The 19,055-nt window shown below is 42.1% G+C and overlaps 2 protein-coding genes across 7 annotated transcripts; both read left to right on the top strand.

Annotated features, from left to right (window-relative positions):
• The first annotated feature begins 279 nt into the window (after window positions 1–279).
• On the top strand, window positions 280–12,306 carry morc2 (MORC family CW-type zinc finger 2). Of its 6 annotated transcripts, none has more exons than XM_070833089.1 (28): window positions 280–430; window positions 962–1,116; window positions 3,075–3,128; window positions 3,253–3,287; window positions 3,374–3,442; window positions 3,592–3,682; window positions 3,774–3,882; window positions 4,626–4,785; window positions 4,985–5,096; window positions 5,234–5,359; window positions 5,446–5,525; window positions 5,613–5,695; window positions 5,858–5,943; window positions 6,250–6,390; window positions 6,491–6,645; window positions 7,051–7,179; window positions 7,268–7,373; window positions 7,540–7,672; window positions 7,756–7,839; window positions 8,080–8,325; window positions 8,454–8,699; window positions 9,382–9,480; window positions 10,014–10,071; window positions 10,182–10,320; window positions 10,418–10,585; window positions 10,679–10,772; window positions 10,897–11,085; window positions 11,264–12,306. In XM_070833089.1, the coding sequence occupies exons 2-28, from the start codon at window positions 1,049–1,051 to the stop codon at window positions 11,330–11,332; spliced, it is 3,129 nt and encodes a 1,042-aa protein (XP_070689190.1). In that variant the 5' UTR covers window positions 280–430; window positions 962–1,048; the 3' UTR covers window positions 11,333–12,306. The 6 variants fall into 6 exon arrangements, with proteins under 6 accessions (XP_070689190.1, XP_070689189.1, XP_070689191.1 ...); XM_070833088.1 differs by having other exon boundaries at window positions 947–1,116; XM_070833090.1 differs by having other exon boundaries at window positions 280–1,116; window positions 10,023–10,071.
• A 39-nt stretch (window positions 12,307–12,345) lies between these two features.
• Window positions 12,346–18,420, top strand: LOC139203764 (acyl-CoA dehydrogenase family member 11-like). The gene is made up of 15 exons (XM_070833639.1): window positions 12,346–12,403; window positions 13,600–13,888; window positions 14,350–14,573; window positions 14,669–14,768; window positions 15,108–15,225; window positions 15,404–15,546; window positions 15,652–15,804; window positions 16,525–16,619; window positions 16,712–16,811; window positions 16,903–17,043; window positions 17,125–17,217; window positions 17,296–17,403; window positions 17,508–17,679; window positions 17,923–17,989; window positions 18,115–18,420. The coding sequence occupies exons 2-15, from the start codon at window positions 13,610–13,612 to the stop codon at window positions 18,230–18,232; spliced, it is 1,911 nt and encodes a 636-aa protein (XP_070689740.1). The 5' UTR covers window positions 12,346–12,403; window positions 13,600–13,609; the 3' UTR covers window positions 18,233–18,420.
• Window positions 18,421–19,055: the final 635 nt, after the last annotated feature.

Raw genomic sequence — 19,055 nt, 5'->3', positions numbered from 1 at the left:
ATAATTAATGTTTTACCCTGTCCTTTTCCAAACTCCTATTTAGTGATCTTTAAGCCATCCTGTCTGCAAATCCATTGCCCTTTAATCCCTCATGTCGGGACACAACCCCAAAAAATCTGCAACTATTCACAAGCAAAACACTCCAAACATTCCATCCTCCCTGATTGAACGTTGAAGACTTTTCCTCCAATCATCGTTAAGAATCTTGACATGCTGCTCTCCTATTGGCTGACGGTAGGAAGTAGAGGCGGGGCTCGCGCAGATCAGAGGGAAACCAAGTAACCAGCGTTGAAGTGGTGCTGGATTCGTCGCGGCCTGTTTTATGTCAGGGACTAAGAAAACGTAACGTAACAAAGTATTTTTCCTCCTCGCACGGATACACTAGCGCGAAGCCACTACAAAGTCTCCGTCGTATGAGACGGTCTGCAAAGTCGGTGAAGAATACTTGTTATGGCTGATGTCAGCTAACCTACATGTTTCCAGTGTGAAGTTAGCTAGCTAGCTAGCTACCGTTACATCATAAACATTCAGTAGAAGACGCTAACGTACGCTAGCTACCCGTGTTAGCCTAGCTAACATTAAACATTAGTAACAGTTGCTGCATAATGTCTGAAACCTGTGTATCATATGCGTTTCACTCAACGTGACAAGGCCTTACTTCACAGAAAGCTAGCTAATTTAGACCAATAACTGACTTAAGCGAAAACGCACAAACGCCTATGTCTTCACTGCTAACACTTGGACTAAAGGCGCATTTCGCTCTAAACCATTACATTTTGTTGTTCCTAAACAGGCCTCCCACGTGGTATCTCTTGCGTGGAGGGGGGTGTCAATAAGGCGTGTGTGTTACCTCGGTCGATAGTCTACATTAGCTGATATTAGATCAGGTCCGGTGTGTCATTCAGGGCAGTAAGGCACTTTGTAGGCTAATACACAACTCCGATAGTTTCCCCCTCTTTAGGATGACAGCTCTGGGCTAGAGCTCGGCTCGACAGAAAGAAGACAAACAGGTGACCAGAGAGGAAATAGGAAATAACTGTGAGTGGCCATGGCCTACTCCAACTACAGCAACCTGAGCAGGGCTCAGCTCACCTTTGAGTACCTGCACACAAATTCGTAAGTACTGGTTTGGTTAATGTGTGATCATGAACTTGATGCACATAATTCTAACTACTTTTGCAGACTATACAACATTAATGCTTTTACCGATACAACTGAGCATGAACATATGATATGGCTTAATCCTGTGCTCTCATTTCATTATGTGTCAGCTGGTATTCAAACAACATTGCTTTCAATCAAAAATAGTTTCTAAACAATTGATTTGCACCTTCAGATTTAAACCTTAATCTTGTTTGTATTCTCAAATATTCCTACATATGTCCTTAGCTACCTAGCTAGGTCAGGCTATATGTTAAAATCATATTGTTTGTAAATAGGCCTGTATTAAATGTCTTTTATTATTCTACTTTCATTTGAAGTGTCTATTGAGGTTTTCAAATGGAGCTTTGAATGTCTGCCATCATATTTTATTTACTTTACTTTTAGAGCTTCAGTCAGCTCTAGTCAGCTTTGGATGTCGTGGAATCTTTTGCTTGCTAAAGGCCATGGTTTTCCAGTAAACTGTTTTGCTTGTGAAATCTTCTGGCTTCCCAAGTCATAAATTTGGCCAGGAAAACTACTTGCCTGTTTATGGGAGCAAAGTCAAGGTAGTTGAAGTGACCATATGAGGTTCCCTCATCAGTCCTAACCTGTCTACTTAGATGATATCTTGACCATTCAACAGTATGGTCAAGACATCAGACATCATCATCAGGGCTTGCTTCATCATTCTCCATCATGCTCCATGGTCCATGCTCATGCTTCTGCCTTTAAATGATCAGATTCATAAATGGCACACAAATATTCCTCATTATCAGTAGCTTTAGATGCAGCTTCATTTCCAGAGCTACTTTAGAGAAAAATGTTTGCAAGACAATGTTTTTATCAAGTTTGACAGTCCTTCATTGAATGAAGCGACTGAATTAAACAGAGTGTAATATGTTCCTGGGTAGCTGAAGACTCAGGGTGTGCATTTAATAGTTCATCAAAAACCGTCCATGTACGTATTCTACTGGCCATTAAGATTTATCATGGAATGGATTAAATTTTGCAGTGTTGCTTTCAATTCCCAAGTACATGTGTCGGTGATGTGTTTGGACTGAAAAAGACGGCTGGATCCTGTCAGTGGGAATTGGTGTGAAACTGGTCTGACAACACTAAATATATTGAATAGCAGTTGAGTTTGTTCTGAAAAGACAGAAAACCTGTCACCCACTTTGAGTGATTCAGTAGTGATTCACAATATCCATGAATTTAAAAGACAGTTGTATTTTTCTCTGTGCACTGCAGAAGTGAAGATTGATTGCTACAGAACAATTGGACCTTAACATTATCTTGTGATGTAGTCTGACTGAACTCGGGCTATGTTGGAATATGTAGTGGTTCACTAGTGAACCAATTTAGAAACACGGATGATATCACATCCTTGGCTCATTTCCAAGTCTAGTGCTTATGGCTTAGGGGTACTATGAAAACAATCGGAGTGTGTTTTAGTCATGTACCAAGTATAAACAGCTGGTGAGTTGTGGTTGGCATTTTTCATAACATTTGACACTTAACAGAGTAAATTATTGACCATGTATTAAAAAACAGGCAAATAATTGTGTAATGACTTGATTTTTGAATATTTAGTACAAGTGTAATTTACACTCAAGTGAGTCTTTGTTGTCGTTGTCAGTAAGTAGGAGTAGGGAAGGGGCTCGATGGTGGGGATGGTTTGTTGAGACCTAGTGAGAATGAGTGGTGAACCAGTTAGTGCATTGAGTGGCAATCCTCTGCTCTGACACACATCTCTCTATAGACATAATGAAATATAGGTTGTATGAATGACAACTCCGCAGACAACATTAATGTGGAGATCAAATCTTGTCACCTCTTATACTGTACATCCCCTTTGTCTGACAAGGGTGCCCTGTGTAAATCCCTTCTTAATCAAGTATGTTGAATTAATGTAATGAGTGGTCTGTTTTCAGGACAACCCACGAGTTCTTATTTGGAGCCTTGGCAGAGCTTGTGGACAATTCCAGGTACCACAATGATTTGCAGAGCCTGTAATTTTTGACAAATTATGTACCCTGGAAAACTTCTGTTAGCCTGATATCTTGATTACTGTAAGTGCAAAGTCTCACAAGTGGTTTATTTCTTTCACAGAGATGCCAATGCTACACGAATAGACATTTACACAGGTACACCTCAGAATAACTCTTTAACACTGAATCATGCACTTTCACACTGCTCCTAACGTGTCTCACTCACCTTTCTGGTTTGACAGAAAAAAGGCCAGAGCTGCGGGGCGGCTACATGCTCTGTTTTCTGGATGACGGTATCGGAATGGACCCTAGTAAGTGCTGCTTAATTACTAGGGAATCCACTCCAAGCTAGTTTTTGTTTCATGATTAAAGGTGCTTTGTGTGGTTTCATTATGACATTTTCTGGTGAAATGTGTATGTTGTGTCTGAAACATGATGCTGAACACCTTTCTTGTATTAGATGAGGCAACCCACGTAATCCAGTTTGGAAAGTCAAACAAACGGTCCCCTGAGTCCACTCAGATCGGCCAGTATGGAAACGGGCTGAAATCGTAAGATCAATTCTTGTGTGATCATGATACTGCGCACTTGGTACACTAGTGTTAAAATTTACACATCATTAAAATGTGTGTATTTTCACAGCGGCTCTATGCGTATGGGGAAGGACTTCATCTTGTTCACAAAAAAGGGCGACACGCTGACTTGCCTTTTCCTGTCAAGGACTTTCCACGAAGAGGAGGGACTAGATGAGGTCAGAGTCCTCTGTTGAGTAGAGGATGTCATTGATATCAAGGATGGGTACAAGTAACCGGATTACAAATTATACTTGATGGATACAAGTGAAAGATTCAGATCAAAGTTTTTGACGAGCTAATTTGCCAGGTATCGCGAATGAACATGCAAAAGTGGCATATATGTAGGGTTGCAAAGTGTCTGTGAATGTCCTTTCAGGAATTGTGGAAATTTTTATTTTCAATTTTAGGGAAATAGCATTGAAAAACTATATACTAGGTCTTATGGCATGTTTTGGTTAAAAGTATGCCTGATTTGATTTATAAGCATGGACTGCATACAGCCTGAGCAAATATTTAATATATTTCTGTTTTATCTGTTATCTCCCCTAAATTTCTATACTCTTATATACTTTCTTTTATACTTTTTATATGTATGTTGGATAATAATTATTATTACTACTATTGATTAAAATTGTTTTATTTGTTTGCGCCTAAATTAAAACATGCTTTCACTAAGCTGTTTTTCCCTTAGTAAATCAGGTGCAAGAAGCGATTATAGTAATTAGAATAAACCCATCCTTCATTTTTGTGGTCTGTGGCTCCTTAAAATTCACATTCATCCGTTCATCATCAAATGTTTTCATAAGTAACTGATATTGGTCTGAGAGGATGATGCTCTAGTTCGACACATAGTGCCTTCAATGTCTGTAAACAAGTTTTTTTATTATTATTATTATAACCATTTTGATCCTCTCTTCAGGTGATAGTGCCCCTCCCCTCCTGGGATCTAAAGACCAAAGAGCCGCTGACATCTGACCCAGAGAAGTATGCCATAGAGACTGAACTGATCTTCAAATACTCACCTTTTAAAAATGAGGAGCAGCTGATGGAGCAGTTCAACAAAATAGAAAGCAGTAGTGGTAAGCATATGAATGTGTCTCCATGTAAAGAGATTAATTTAAAACTTTATGTGAAATGTATCACTCTAAAAAGTATCTCTGTAAGGCTTAGAGAGACTCTGTTGTGTCATTGCATATCATTTAGAAATCTTAATAGTTTTGGAATGACATGGTCAATATTGATAACGATGCTTACTTTCATCTTGTGTTTTGTTTAAAGGGACTCTTGTGATCATCTATAATCTGAAGCTGATGGACAACCGAGAACCAGAGCTGGATGTAGAGACAGATCACCAGGACATACTGATGGCTGGGACTCTAGTTGAAGGAGTGTGAGTATAGCGGCCACTTTCATCAAATCAGTTAACCATAGGATTACTAACCTACAGTGAAAAGAAATTTAGTTTATACATTGAATTTATTTAATGTTGATTGTATCTCTCTCTCTCTCTCTCTCTCTCTCTCACAGGAAGCCAGAGAGGAGGTCGTTCAGGGCGTACGCTGCTGTTTTGTACATCGACCCGCGCATGAGGATTTTCATCCAGGGACATAAAGTCCGGACCAAGAGGCTGTCCTGCTGTCTATATAAACCAAGGTAATCTGATAACACATTTACACCGTCTCTGTAACTACTGTTCTCCGGTGACAAGACTTTCATTAGCATTCTTGCTTTGTTAATAGGGTTTATAAATATTCATCAACCCGTTTCAAAACTCGTGCCGAGCAAGAGGTGAAGAAAGCAGACCACCTTGCTAAAATTGGTGAGGCAATGGTGAAATCAGTATTTTCATTTACATTTTGCTGTGTGTTTTGACTCATCGGTCAACAATTTGTTTTGTTTATTTTAGCGGAAGAGAAAGCCAGAGAGGCGGAGAGTAAGCGTGTGGCTTTGGAGGCCAGATTAGGAGAGGACCTGTCAAAGGATTCACGGGTAAGCCCAAGAGGGTATTTTGGTTTATTTGTCAAATGCAAATTTGGTTGCGACAATGTAAACAAGAATTTTAAACTGAAACAGGTGCAAAGTCTTGCAAAGCTGTGACCTTTATGTAAGGTTATATCTTACTGATGCCTGCCTCCACCCCTCCTCCTCAAGGCAATTCTCAGAAAGGTTCAAGATTCAGCCATGATGCTTCGACAGGATGCTGACATGAAGAAAAGGATTCTCGAAGCCAAACAGAAGTATGATTAAACACAATTGAAAAGCCTTGTTTCTCCTATTTACAAACAGTTACAATTATGTTTTTGTTGGCAGTTTAAGAATTTTACCTTTTATCATTAGATTTTTTACTGGCTGAAATGATTGATGGGTAATTTTTATTTGTATTTGTGAAGTTTGTGTTTTTTTTGTTTGTTTTGTTTTCTTGTTTTTTCATAGAACAACAATAGTAACTCAATAAGATTGCTCAACGCAACACCCAAAATCTCCTTGTTTTTGATGGCCTTTGTCTATTTCTCATCACCCTCCAACACTTCCTTGTTCCTCAGAGCATTAAAGGAGCCCAAGGAGTTGAATTTTATATTTGGCGTGAACATTGAACAGAGGGATCTGGATGGGATGTTTGTATACAACTGCTCTCGTCTCATCAAGATGTACGAGAAGACGGGGCCCCAGCTGGAGGGAGGCATGTGAGTAACATGCACATAAAGTTTGAAAAGTGGCCACATTTGACTGATTTAAGAAGAAATAAGAAATAAGTTTTACAGAAGTGTGATTTGTGTGTTTCAGGGCCTGTGGGGGTGTGGTTGGAGTAGTGGATGTCCCATATTTAGTTCTAGAGCCTACTCACAACAAACAGGACTTCGCAGATGCTAAAGAATATCGACATTTGCTGAAATCCATGGGGGAACATTTAGCTCAATACTGGAAGGACACTAACATTGGTGAGTTTCTCTTAATTGCTGCATTTCTGTTCAGATAAAAAATAAAACATTAGGCCAGGTTTGTCAGGGGATTCATGTCACTCTGCTCCAATTGCTAGAAAAACTCTACACAGATATTATACAGATAAAATAAAATAATGTTTCAGCATAAGACAAGTTCTGGGTGTATGGTCATAAGTTCTGGGGTGTATGGTCATAAGTTCTATCATCCTTTTGAATGGGCATAAACCCCTGTGCCATGCTCACATCTCAGTTTCTCTTGGTGGGACACACAGTAGGTATCTCAGCATTTATGGCCGTGCATCATTGGCTTTAGCTAAGCTTGTAACCACCAAACTTAATGTTTTGATTCAATAAATAACTCATTCATGCATGAAATGCTGAATGTCCGTGTGTGTCACGCAGCTCAGAAAGGCATAGTGAAGTTCTGGGATGAGTTTGGATATCTGTCTGCCAGCTGGTCTGCACCTCCGTCATCAGAGCAGAGATACAAGAGACGTCGCGCCATGGAGATACCGCTAACTATTCAGTGTGGTAAGTCACATATCCATACACACACGCACTGTATCTCTGCAAATTAACACAAAAGTATGCTCACTCTGATTTTGCTCTTTATTTCCAGATAAATGTTTAAAGTGGCGAACGCTGCCTTTCCAGATGGATGCTGTGGACAGACGCTACCCAGACAGTTGGGTGTGTCTCATGAACCCCGACAGTAAACAAGACAGGTACACACAGCAAACAGTTTCATAGGATAGACCTTTTGAAAGCTGCAATTCATGTATAATATTACTTACCTTACTCGTGTAACATATTCACCGTCACTACATTGCTGTTTTGCAATAAATGCAGTGTTCCCACTTGCTATATATAGCATGTGTTTTGTGCTTTTAGGTGTGACGCTCCTGAGCAGAAACAGAATTTGCCGTGTGGTGTTCTGAAGAAAGACAAGCAGACAGCTGAAGACAAACAGAAAGAACTGGCAGAGAAAATCAAACAGCAGCAGGAGAAACTAGACTCCTTGCAGGTACCTCATCCCTATCTTTCTCTCTCTCTCTTTTTCTGTTTTTGGTACATCAGAATGTAATCAATTGCATTTCCTCCCATCAGAAAACCAGCACCATCAAATCTGCAGCAGATGTAAAAAAGCTACCACTGGAGGTCAGCATGAAACCAACGGAGAGCCCCGCTCAGGTAGAAACACCCTCAGACTGTCTCTCTTGTCTCATTTTTTAATCTATTAAGGTCCTAAGCTGGGAAGAAATCTTGTGCTCTCTCAAAGTAAAAAAGAGAATAATTAAACTAAAGTGTTGTCCCTGAGAATTAAGCACAGGTGGCTTTCTAACACTGCCGTTGGTGTTTATGTTGTAGTTTTGTTCGTTATCTCACTGAAATGTTTGTGTGTTGTCTCCTTTTCACACGTTATTGTTTCAGGCTACAAGGTCTTCTGAAAGGGCCACCACACGCCCCCGTTCGCCACCTCTCCCAGCTCACCTCAAAAATGCCCAGAGCACCCCTCCATCTCGTGCTGCTCCTCAGCGCCCCACCCGAACACCCGCCCCACCGCCATCCAAAGTCGAACCATCCAGGTCCAGAGCTGCAGCAAAACCCTCTCCATCAGCAGCAAAGCCTGTTCCCAGAGCTACTGCCAAAACACCCCCACCAAGCCGCAGCTCACGGGTAGGTTACAGGTTTTAGAAAATATTCTGCTAATACCACAAAGTACCAATGGAAGGTTCTGCTGGTGAGGGTGTTTTCAAGTTAACCCCAGATAAACTGTGTGAAATGGTGATATGTCTTCCCTGTAGACACCTGCCAAAGCATCATCAGCCAAACCAGCAGCTGCTGGACAACGCAAGAGAATCGTAGAGCAGGAGGACAGTGAGCAGGAGGAGGAGGAAGAGGAGGAAGAAGAAGAAGAGGAGGAAGACAACGACAGCGAGGAGAGTGAGGAAGAACCACAGACCAAAAAATCCAAGATGGCGGCCGCAGCTGGTAACCGTGGGAAAGTGGTTGAGAAGACCCTACCTCCCAAACGTGGCAAGCTGGACGAGGTAAACACACATTATGAAGCACAAGGTAGACTTTCCTTTGCATGAGGTCAGAAACATAATAGCTCCAAATTTCAAGTGTAAAACTTACAACAATATTACAAAACGGATATATATGTATAGAACAAAATGGCAGCATTAGCAAGCTGTGCAAACCACTGAGTGTGAATCTTGTGAATCAGCTTGTGTGTGTCAGTCTTGGTGACGACTGTGCTGCGATGACGCATTCTGATGTCTCTTCTCTACTGCCCTCCTTCATTACCATTTTTCTCCCACAATTAACTCCACTCTCCTCCTGAGGAGAAAGGGAATTAAGAAAGTAAAAGGGAACAAAGTGAATGAGGAGAGACAGAAATACACAGAATTGGTCAACTGCATTACACAGACTTAAACCCAATAGCTAATTTGTAAAAAAAAAAAAAAGGTTAACTGCATTCAAATATATTTTCTGGTTAGACACCCTTTGTGTTTCTGTGGAATCTTTGTATCAGGAAACTTTGAACTAAACTGCAGTGACCACTGCTTAATTAGCTTCTCACAGTATTTGGATGGTTCGCTAAATGGTGACACTGAAATCAAATTTTAAGCTCATATAGTGAAGAAAAGAAGGAAATACAAACATTCCATGGTGGCTAAATAGGTTACTGAACCTCCAATCAGATCCCCTCTGCTGTTGACTTTTCAGGTTAACACACACTCACAGCCTGAGAAGAAAGGGGTTTCTACTCCTACACGACAGAACCCAACCACACCAAGCTCTGTTCCTAAATCCACCAAAGCAAAGGTAGCTTCAGTCGGTCCTTCTCTCTACAACCCTCAAATACAGCTGGGCTGCATCTGCTCTCACAGCGTCTAACAATCATGAGAACTCAATCTTTCAGCTAATCTGGGTGTTGTGTCAGATTTTTCTTTCTCTCCTCTAACAAAAATCCTCAAAACCAAAATCATCATTTTCTTCTCTGACTGCTCTCTGTAGTCAAGCATGCCATCCTCAGCCAAGGTCAGGGGTCACACTGGGACCGTCACTGCTTTCATTAACTGGGATGCAAATAATTTCTTTAAGCCTACTCTGTCTTTTCTGCAGCGCCTCCATGGCCGAATGTTTACAGCATATGCCTCATGGCGACAACGTTGCTGGTTCGAATCCAGCCAGCGACCTTACCCCTGTCTCTCTCCCACATTTCCTGTCCTCTTCCCTTCTCTGTCAACTGTCCAGTGTAAAGGGGAAAATGCCAAAAATTATCTTAATCTTCTAAACCAAACAAAAACAATGTGTCTGTGAGTGCAGTGGTTGTAATAATTGTTTTGTCTTTGCAGGCGTCTGAGAAGTCCTCACACCAGGAACCAGAGAATGACACTAAAAATGCGCAGAAAGGTGAGATGATGGTCTGCTCTACACCAACATGTATCACACAGAACTGGAAAAATAAAGCACTAACAGCGAGGGGGGATTTCTGTGACATTTCACTTGTTTTTTTTCCACAGACAAGGGTCTGCTGGTTGAAGTACGTGTCAACAAGGAGTGGTACACAGGCAAAGTCATTGCTGTGGAGGCGAATAAACAGAGTGTTCGCTGGAAGGTCAAGTTTGACTATGTACCTAGATCCACCCCCAAAGACCGATGGTGAGATCCTGCACCAGTGCAGCTGCGTTCAGATCACATTGTGCCGGCATGCCAGATAATTAATACCCTTAATACTTCTATGTGTGTGTTTGTGAAGGGTGTTCAAAGGTAGCGATGATGTACGGTTGATGCGGCCACCGTCTCCAAACTCTCAGACACCCGACACCCAACAGGAGACAGAGAAGGGGCCGGCGCCCATGGAGCCAGACACTACTCAACCAGGAACCAGTCGAGAGGTGACCGATAGTCTGGTCACCATGTTGAGGTGAGCTGAGGACAAAGAACTGGTGTTGTTACCACACAGTCAGGGCACATGAAGTCAGACTCCTTGATTAAACTGAGCCGTTCATGTTTCCAGGACAATGCTGCGTTACTTCTTCCCTCCCGCTTTTCGGATTCCAAAGGACGACGTTAACAGCATGACAGCTGAGGAGTTGGTGGCCTTTCCTTTGGTGAGATGGATGATAGATGACTTGATTGATCCTTATCAGAGCTGGGAATGTGTGTCCTTGTTTTTACTAATGTGTTTTCTTGTCAGAGTTTTGAGAGTTCCTGTATTGTGTGTTTCCCCTTTAGAAAGAGTATTTCCAGCAATATGAATCAGGTCTCCAGTCGTTGTGTAACTCGTACCAGAGCAGAGCTGACGCCAGGGCCAAAGCTGTGGAAGAGAAGAGCAACAGCACCGAAGTCAAACTGAGGGAGGCCGACGAGAAACTACAGAAACTACGAACAAACATTGTGGCGCTTCTGCAAAAAGTACAAGAGGTGAGTGTTGCTGCTTCATCTGTGCTTTTTCATAGTCTAAGAAACGTCTCCACACTGACAAAATATACAAAAAATACCTCTTACTTACAAAACTGCCTATTAAATTAAATCTGTTGTATGTTATTGGTTTGTAAAAATAAGTAGTAAGTAGAAATTGCTTTTTTTTCTAAACTTTTAGGACATTGACATAAACACTGATGACGAGCTTGATGCCTACATAGAAGACCTCCTCACTAAGGGTGACTAAGAAGACGTATACAAAAATATAAAAGAGAAAAGAAGACATGCACATAGAGTGACTGGCAGTTAATCCAGTCATTACTTGTTGATGGCTCCCCGTGGACTCACGCTTATGTGCAGAATTGGCTGTGAATATTTGGGGATGTTTTTCATTGTTGATCTCTTGTTGAATCAGATTGTCGTAAGTTTGATCTTTGATTTTGTTATTTCCAGCGTTTAGTCAGCGCACTCCAGCGCACCAGTGCACTCAATGAGTTCGGGGTTTTATGTTGTTGGGTAGCCCTCTGGCCTGTCGTGTTTTTTTTCTCTTTAGTCCTTTTTATATACCTGCTTATATATTGTATGTTAATCTGTGTTTAAGCCATCCTATACTGATTTGACCTTTAAAATAATTTGTGTAGGTTAAATACAGTTAATGCTCCCTTTATATAGTGAACTAATACTGTGACAAACTGCAGACTACATTTGTTCCCCATTTTAGACCATCGTCTGCTGAGAATTGGACACAAAACTACTCAAGACATGGGCTTGACTGGGCGGTGCTCTGCACTGCAGCCTGTACTTAAACAGTAACGTTTATTTTTGTACACTAAAAACACATTAGTGTTGCCCATTACCTTCCTCCCTCCTGGTCTGAGCAAACCAGGTTAATATTTTACAGTTGGGTTGTGTGCCACACCCACAAACAAGAAATACTTACTGGGTTTTATCAGTATGACTATTCCCTTAAATCCCTCCTGCATTTAAGATATGACTCTTCTGTGTTTATTTTTGGAAGAAAAAAAATCTCATTTAAATGTAAAAGTCGTGTGTTCATAATTATTCAGTGCCTGTGTCCTTCCTTTTGAACAGATTTTTAACATGTCATGGAAATGTTTTATTAAACAGTGCATGCTTTCGGTCTTTTTGTTCTGATTAGAACGAAGGATTCTGTATTTTTCACAAATCTTTACTTATAACAATAAAACAGGTTCAGCAACACCTCCAGTGTGTCTGTTATTTTGGACTTTTATTTTGAAGGCGAAAGTTTGCAGCTGTGGTGAATGTAAACACTGTCGGGCTAACGACGGCTAAGACGGTAGGAAGACCACTCCTCCTGTTACATCTATGTTGTTTATAAGTTTGACACGCAGAAGTCAATGTTATCAAAGCAGTTATGACTGAATCTTGGCTGAAAGTGACAACAGCGATGCAGAAAAGCCTCCTAAATGTTAGCTAGCTCGCTAACTGGTTGCAGGAGAGCGGGGCTTTCTTCTTTAGGCTGCAGAGTTTAAGCAGTACGGAGTTTGATGAAGGGTAGACTAACAGTTAGGTTGGTAACTTTCTGTAACCATTAGACTAGAAGTACAGCTAACAACTGCGCAAAAAGCCCAGCAGAGTGGGGTGACCTTTGACCCACATTGGTGTTAAGTTCTCTAACAGAGGAGCTGTCAGGTTCATGTTCGTCTGTTTAAATAATCCTTTATTAGCTAAGAATAGTTTGCGTTTAATTGCTACGGGTAGATTTCACTTGAACTTGGTAGTTACTCGGTTTTTTGCTGTCTTTTGTGTATCTGAAGTTACAGAGAAACGGCTAGATTCAACTAAATACTCCAGAAAACAGACAAACAGGTGAGGTATCTATGATTTGTTGTATCATCTGTGAAATCTTAGCACTTCTGTTTTATGACTACTATTCAAGGCATGTGACAGTTTTGAAGTCTTGTCATTCATTACCTTTATACATGTGATGAAATCTAAAACCATATGTTGATCATGGAGTCAATAACTTGGTTTGGTTGGTTGTCCTCTATCTTAATTCACTCTCATTTGGGACTGTATGCGACTTCTAATTTAGGAGAACCTGAGACCTGAGATAGGCTCCCCACTGTCCACATCCCCCTTCATCAAATCCTAAGATTGACTTCTTTGTGTGTTTGTGTCTCCCTAAAGCTAAACATAAACTATGTATGGGGAAGAGAAAGAAGTGCCACAAATACAAAAACGAACCCTGAACAACACTGAAAATTATTCCACAAAAGGATTACTCAAATGATCCCCTTTTCTAAGTAACATCCCCTGCAGGTGGACAAAGCCATACAGTATATTTATGTTTATATTAGTATTTTGTATTAAATGATATTATATCTTGGGTTCAAGATAACCATGTCAATTGCTTAATGACTGAACCAAATAGGATTTTCCTCCCTACTGCCCTCACACAGTTAAATGCTTCATCTGGCCGCCCTGTGCTGTTTCTCTGTTCTCACCTCACTTTTCTCACCTGGACTTCAGGTCTTGAACCATGTCAGTGTGTTCAGCCCTACTGAACCGCCGTGTAGCCGGAGGCTGCTGCAGGGTGTGGTGTGGTGTTCCTCGACCGCTCGTCCACACCAGATCGGCCAGCGTAGCTGAGCCGGGCACGAGAGGATCTGATGAAGAACAACTCTGGGAAGCAGCAGGAAACCTGCTGTTCTCCAGAGCCAAGATAGGATCTTTCTTTCAGGAAAGGCCGGTGCTGAGGAACCCATTTCTAGAGGACGCTTTGCTCAGAGGATACCTGAGAAGACACCTGCCCCAGGAGGTGAGGAGGTGTCTCAGCTGAGCCTTCAGCTGCATTTGACACTACACTATACAGAAATGACCCAACAGGGTCTTGTATGTGGATAAAACCTGAGAAAAGGTGTCAGACTAGTTGTATTAAAGTCATTTTAATACTGTACAAATTCGATGCATATTATAATACAGCCAGTTGACATTGTACCAACAAGCTGTTGCCTTTGTATCAATGAGCTGTAAAAAAACTGTCAAAATGAATAGTTAGTATCTCAGTTACATATCTGATGCTCATTTTCCCTTAAGTTTAACTCAAAACAACAACCAGTGAAAAAACCAGGTCTGTTCCAATGTCCATCTTACTGTTATTTCCAACTAAAAAAAACACTTGTTACGACTTAATCAAACAGTTGGACAGGATCTATCTTGTCAGGCAAATGAGCTGAGGTCATGTTCGTAATCTATTTGAATGCATGTTCTTGTTCACAGGCAGCTCTGACCGACTTGTGTGCATTCGGAGAGCGTGTGGCTAATGAGGTGGACGGGTGGGGCAGAGAGTGCGAGGTCACTCCTCCACGGTTGGTGCACTTTGACCCCTGGGGTCAGAGAGTGGACCACATCGTGACCTCGCCGGCCTGGAAACGCATGAAAGACCTGTCGGCACAGGAGGGACTGGTTGCCATTGGCTACGAGAGGCCATTTGGGGAGTGGAGGTCAGGAGACTGATGCTCTTCCTTTTTCACGTCGCTCACGTGTCATATTTCAGTTTTTGGCAGTTTCTAATAGGTGTAATGTGTGTTTGTTCCAGTCGTGTGTACCAAATGAGCAAGTTGTACATCTACTCTCCCTCCGCTGGTCTCTACACTTGTCCTCTGGCCATGACTGACGGAGCTGCTAAAGTCATCCAGGTGTGTCAGACAAACAAATAATCTTATCGTCTTAAACCAACACCATGTGACCCCCACTAATCTAGATTTTCTTAGAGGTAATATAAACAATGAGTCTGTTTTTCACCTTTTTGCAAGAGACGGTAACATGGCAACAATGCAGCTGTACTAAGGGAGAGCTCCATCTCTGTAGTCGTATCCAAACGATCCAATCTAGACTACGGCTGAAATAACTAAACTTTTCAGCAGCTACGGAGAGGACTATGATTACTGAAGCAGATTATTGCTATGCATGTAACAAATTGGTGTTTTTTTTAGCTTGTAAACATAGTGAGTGATTTTCTGGCTGTGTATATGAAGTCTTTAGGTGTTTCTTGGCCAGTTGATGAAGCCTTCAGTCGTTTGACCGCCCGTCAGCCTGAACGTTTCTGGACGTCCGGACAGTGGATGACGGAAAGACAGGGAGGATCTGACGTTGGTCAGTAGTGACACTCACAGTTGTCTCACGTGAATCAGTATAATAAAGAAATCCACTTATGTCCCATACTTAGTTATCTGTCATGGAAATGTGTTTAAATACTCATATTGTTGTGCAGAATGGGACTGATTGCTGTAATGCATCATGAGTTGCGTGTGTCTGTCTTGCCTTTCCTCAGCCAGTGGCACAGAGACGGTGGCTGTTCCCCAGACAGATGGTACATTCAAACTACACGGCTTCAAGTGGTTCACCTCTGCTACAGACGCAGACATGACTCTCACACTGGCCAGAGTGCAGGACCGAACAGGAGCAACCACACCGGTAATGCTGACTTCTTACACTCCTCTAACATCAGTCTTCGCTCTTTGGAATGACGCAGAAAGTGATTTTTATTACAACATACGTGTGCTTGTGTCTGTCCCACAGGGCAGCCGGGGTTTGTCTTTGTTCTATGCCGAGGTGAGTAGAGATGAGGATGGTCGACTGAAGGGTATCGAGGTTCAGAGACTGAAGGACAAGCTGGGCACAAGACAGATGCCGACCGCTGAGTTACTGCTGGATGGCCTGCAGGCACACAGGGTCGGTTCTGCATTATCATTTGTTACAGTAATAATAAACTTCAGATTCCTCCTCAGGTCTGTGTCGATGCGAGTTACAGTAAAGCCACTCTGTGTCAGGGACAGCTCACTTTGTGCAGGGGGAATAAGCAAACTGTTCACAGCGATCTTATTTGTTGATCCTCCATAGCAAAGAGCTTTTAACCACTAGGATGCTAGAAGCACCGCTGGCCACAATAGCTTTCATTTTGTTCTAGCTGTGAGCGGCTCCTCCGTTTCTTTCAAGCATTTCTATGCATTGCATTGTGGGAGAATGCTATCCATCGACGGCACACTCAAAAATCAGCCTGATCTAGTATGCACACAGTCTGGTTTGAGTTTGATTGATTGTGTCACTTTTTCTGTGTGTATGTGATACACACTACCTAACTGCATAGAAGTGGTGTGTAATATGGATTTGGAGTCATGAAAAACCCATCAGACATCAGAGACAGCAGATAATCACTGTGACAGGCTGAACAGCATCCAAAACCTTTTAAAAACTATTGAACACTTTAAAGAAGGCGCTGTTACCTCATGCTCCATTATAACCACCATTTTGATTTCAAAATACAATCCTACACATTACACGTTGAAATGCCTTTTCCTGGTGATTTAATCTTTGTGTTGAGACAGTGCCAGCTGATTTATTTTTAATTGATATATCAAACTTGGATTCTTAATTCCTCCTCTATGTCTCCAGCTCTCAGAGGAAGGGAGAGGTGTGGCCTCCATAGCTAACATGCTGACTATAACCCGAATCCACAACAGCGTCTCGGCAGCCGCCGCAATGAGAAGGCAGGATACTATTCGTACTACTGCACTGCATCCGGCTCTGATTTCCACAAGCATGCTCCAAATAAGCTGATTAATAATGTGTGTGTTCACAGGGTGGTCCAGTTAGCTCGTGACTACGCCAGTCGCCGCACTGCCTTTGGAAAGCTTCTTAAGGACCACCCGCTGCACGTACAGACCCTCGCTAGGATGGAAGTAAGCTGGAAGGGGGTGAACAAACCTCAACAACTCCATACAGAGTGTTTCCCATCATGCCTCATCCAACGCTTGCCTCTGAAATGGACAGGTGGAGACTCGTGGAGCGTTCCTGCTGGTGATGGACGCGTGCCGCCTGTTGGGCCGAGAGGAAAGCGGCACGGCGACGCAGCTCGATACACACCTGCTACGCCTGCTCACTCCTGTGGTCAAACTGTACACTGGGAAGCAGGTGCGTCGTTTGAACAGATGTGATGAAATGCTTGTTTTTTTTCATACCCATCCTTGCTGTCACTCTTTTGTCTCATCTCAGGCGGTTGCCGTGGTGTCGGAGGGTTTGGAAAGCTTCGGTGGGCAGGGCTACATTGAGGATACCGGGTTGCCTGGACTACTTCGCGATGCACAGGTGAGATCATTGCATAAAAATCAACAGCATTCCACACTTTTTGCGATTTTAAAGCTGACCTGTCCTGTTCTGTCCCAGGTGCTGAGTATATGGGAAGGTACCACAAATGTTCTGTCTCTGGATGTGCTGCGCTGCGTGGCTCGGAGCTCAGGAATGGTTCTTCACGCTTACTTCAGCCATACTAAGGTTCGCGGTCAGGGAGTGATCCTGTCAGACAGGTTCAATAACTAAACCATGAGGGAGTTGAACAGGAATGTGACTTATGTGCACCTGTTTTCTTCTCCACGTAGAAGCTGCTTACATCTGCATCAAGTGTCTCCTCATTGGCCCCAGCTGTGAAGGCAGTAGACGGCGCTCTCTCCGAACTGGAGCACTTTGTTCGAGTTGCGGCTACCAGAGCACCTGGCTACCTGGAGCTAGCAGCCAGAGACCTGGCGTACAGCCTGGCTCGCATCTACATGGGTAGGCAGCGCAACCACACATACACTCCTCTCCCTTTGAAGGGCATTCCAAGGATTTATACTCCTATTATATATAGTTATACTATAGTGTTGTTGGACCCTTGATGGACAGTAAATAAAAACCACAAAAAATTAAATCTTTGCCGTGAAAAGGGCTTTATAGATCTGTTTTCCACATATGCTCCAAGACCTGTAAACTGACATTGATATGTGAGCTCCCCTTTAACTATCTGCATGTTAACAGGTGCCCTTCTCATTGACCATGCATGTTGGGAAGGAGCCTCTCCGTCTGACACCTATGCAGCTCTCAGGTAAAAAAAAACAAAAAAAAAAACAAGACAGAAACGCACATTTATGCTTCTTTCAGGTTTAAAAAGAAATAGAACACAGATTTCCCATTAATTCATTATTTGTGTGTTTGTGTTTCCTTTACCAGGTGGTGTGAACAGGACTTGTGTCCTGTGGCGACTAAACAGGCGAGAGGCTGCTATGATCCCAGCACGCCATCACTCGATGCCGCGCTGGTGTTCGACCAGCCGATGATCCAGAGCTGAACGTTCACTGATTACAGATGAATCTGTCTCTTGACCTGCCATTGCTGTGTCTCACTGTAATTCTGTAGCAGATATTTTTCCTGTGTTCCAGTTTGTTTTTTGTGACTGAAATAATGTTTTGTAAAAAAAAAAAAAAACTGTATAAACACAGCAATGGGACAGAAAATTAAGATTCTTATGCAATGCAACTCTGTCTGTGATTTCATAATTTTGATAATTACATGTGTATATAGACGATCTGTTAGATTACCTTTGCAAAAAGTTTGTACAGATTCACCGTTTTTGCCTCATACAAATGATTTCAGAGGCCTGGATGCTTGAGAAATGTGAAATAAAATGCGTCCTCCAGGCTACCAGCACCACATGTATGTGTTGGACTGTAGAGGCAAAGTAAGCAGAGATCAACAACTGAACTGGAGCACAGGTCAGAAGTAAGAAGAGCCCCGACTGGTTCAGAGTAAGGAGGCACCACAGATATACACGCTGCCTTCTAGTGCTGTTGGAAAAATTGCAAGCTGAGGTGTGAGCTCAAAAACTACAAAAAAAAATGTGCGAACCTTTAACAATTTATATAACACCAAATTCTTTTAAATTATACTGGGATTTATTCTCTTGTATTTTTTACTGTGTCATTGTTTTATTTTGGCCAAAATGTAAATCTGAAATGAAATGCATGCTAACAATGCTAGTGATGTGCAGCAAGAAAGAATATATAAAATATTCACTGGATTAATATTTTATCACTTCTCTAGATATGTTTTTTCTAAAATGCCTTTTGTTCACTTCTCGAAATTCTGATTTCACTGGGAGTCCCTGAATGCGG

The sequence above is a fragment of the Pempheris klunzingeri genome, chromosome 7, assembly GCF_042242105.1.
Source record: "Pempheris klunzingeri isolate RE-2024b chromosome 7, fPemKlu1.hap1, whole genome shotgun sequence".
NCBI lineage: Eukaryota > Metazoa > Chordata > Actinopteri > Acropomatiformes > Pempheridae > Pempheris > Pempheris klunzingeri.
Note: the sequence above shows the minus strand (reverse complement) of the source record. Positions and strands in the feature narration are given on the sequence as shown.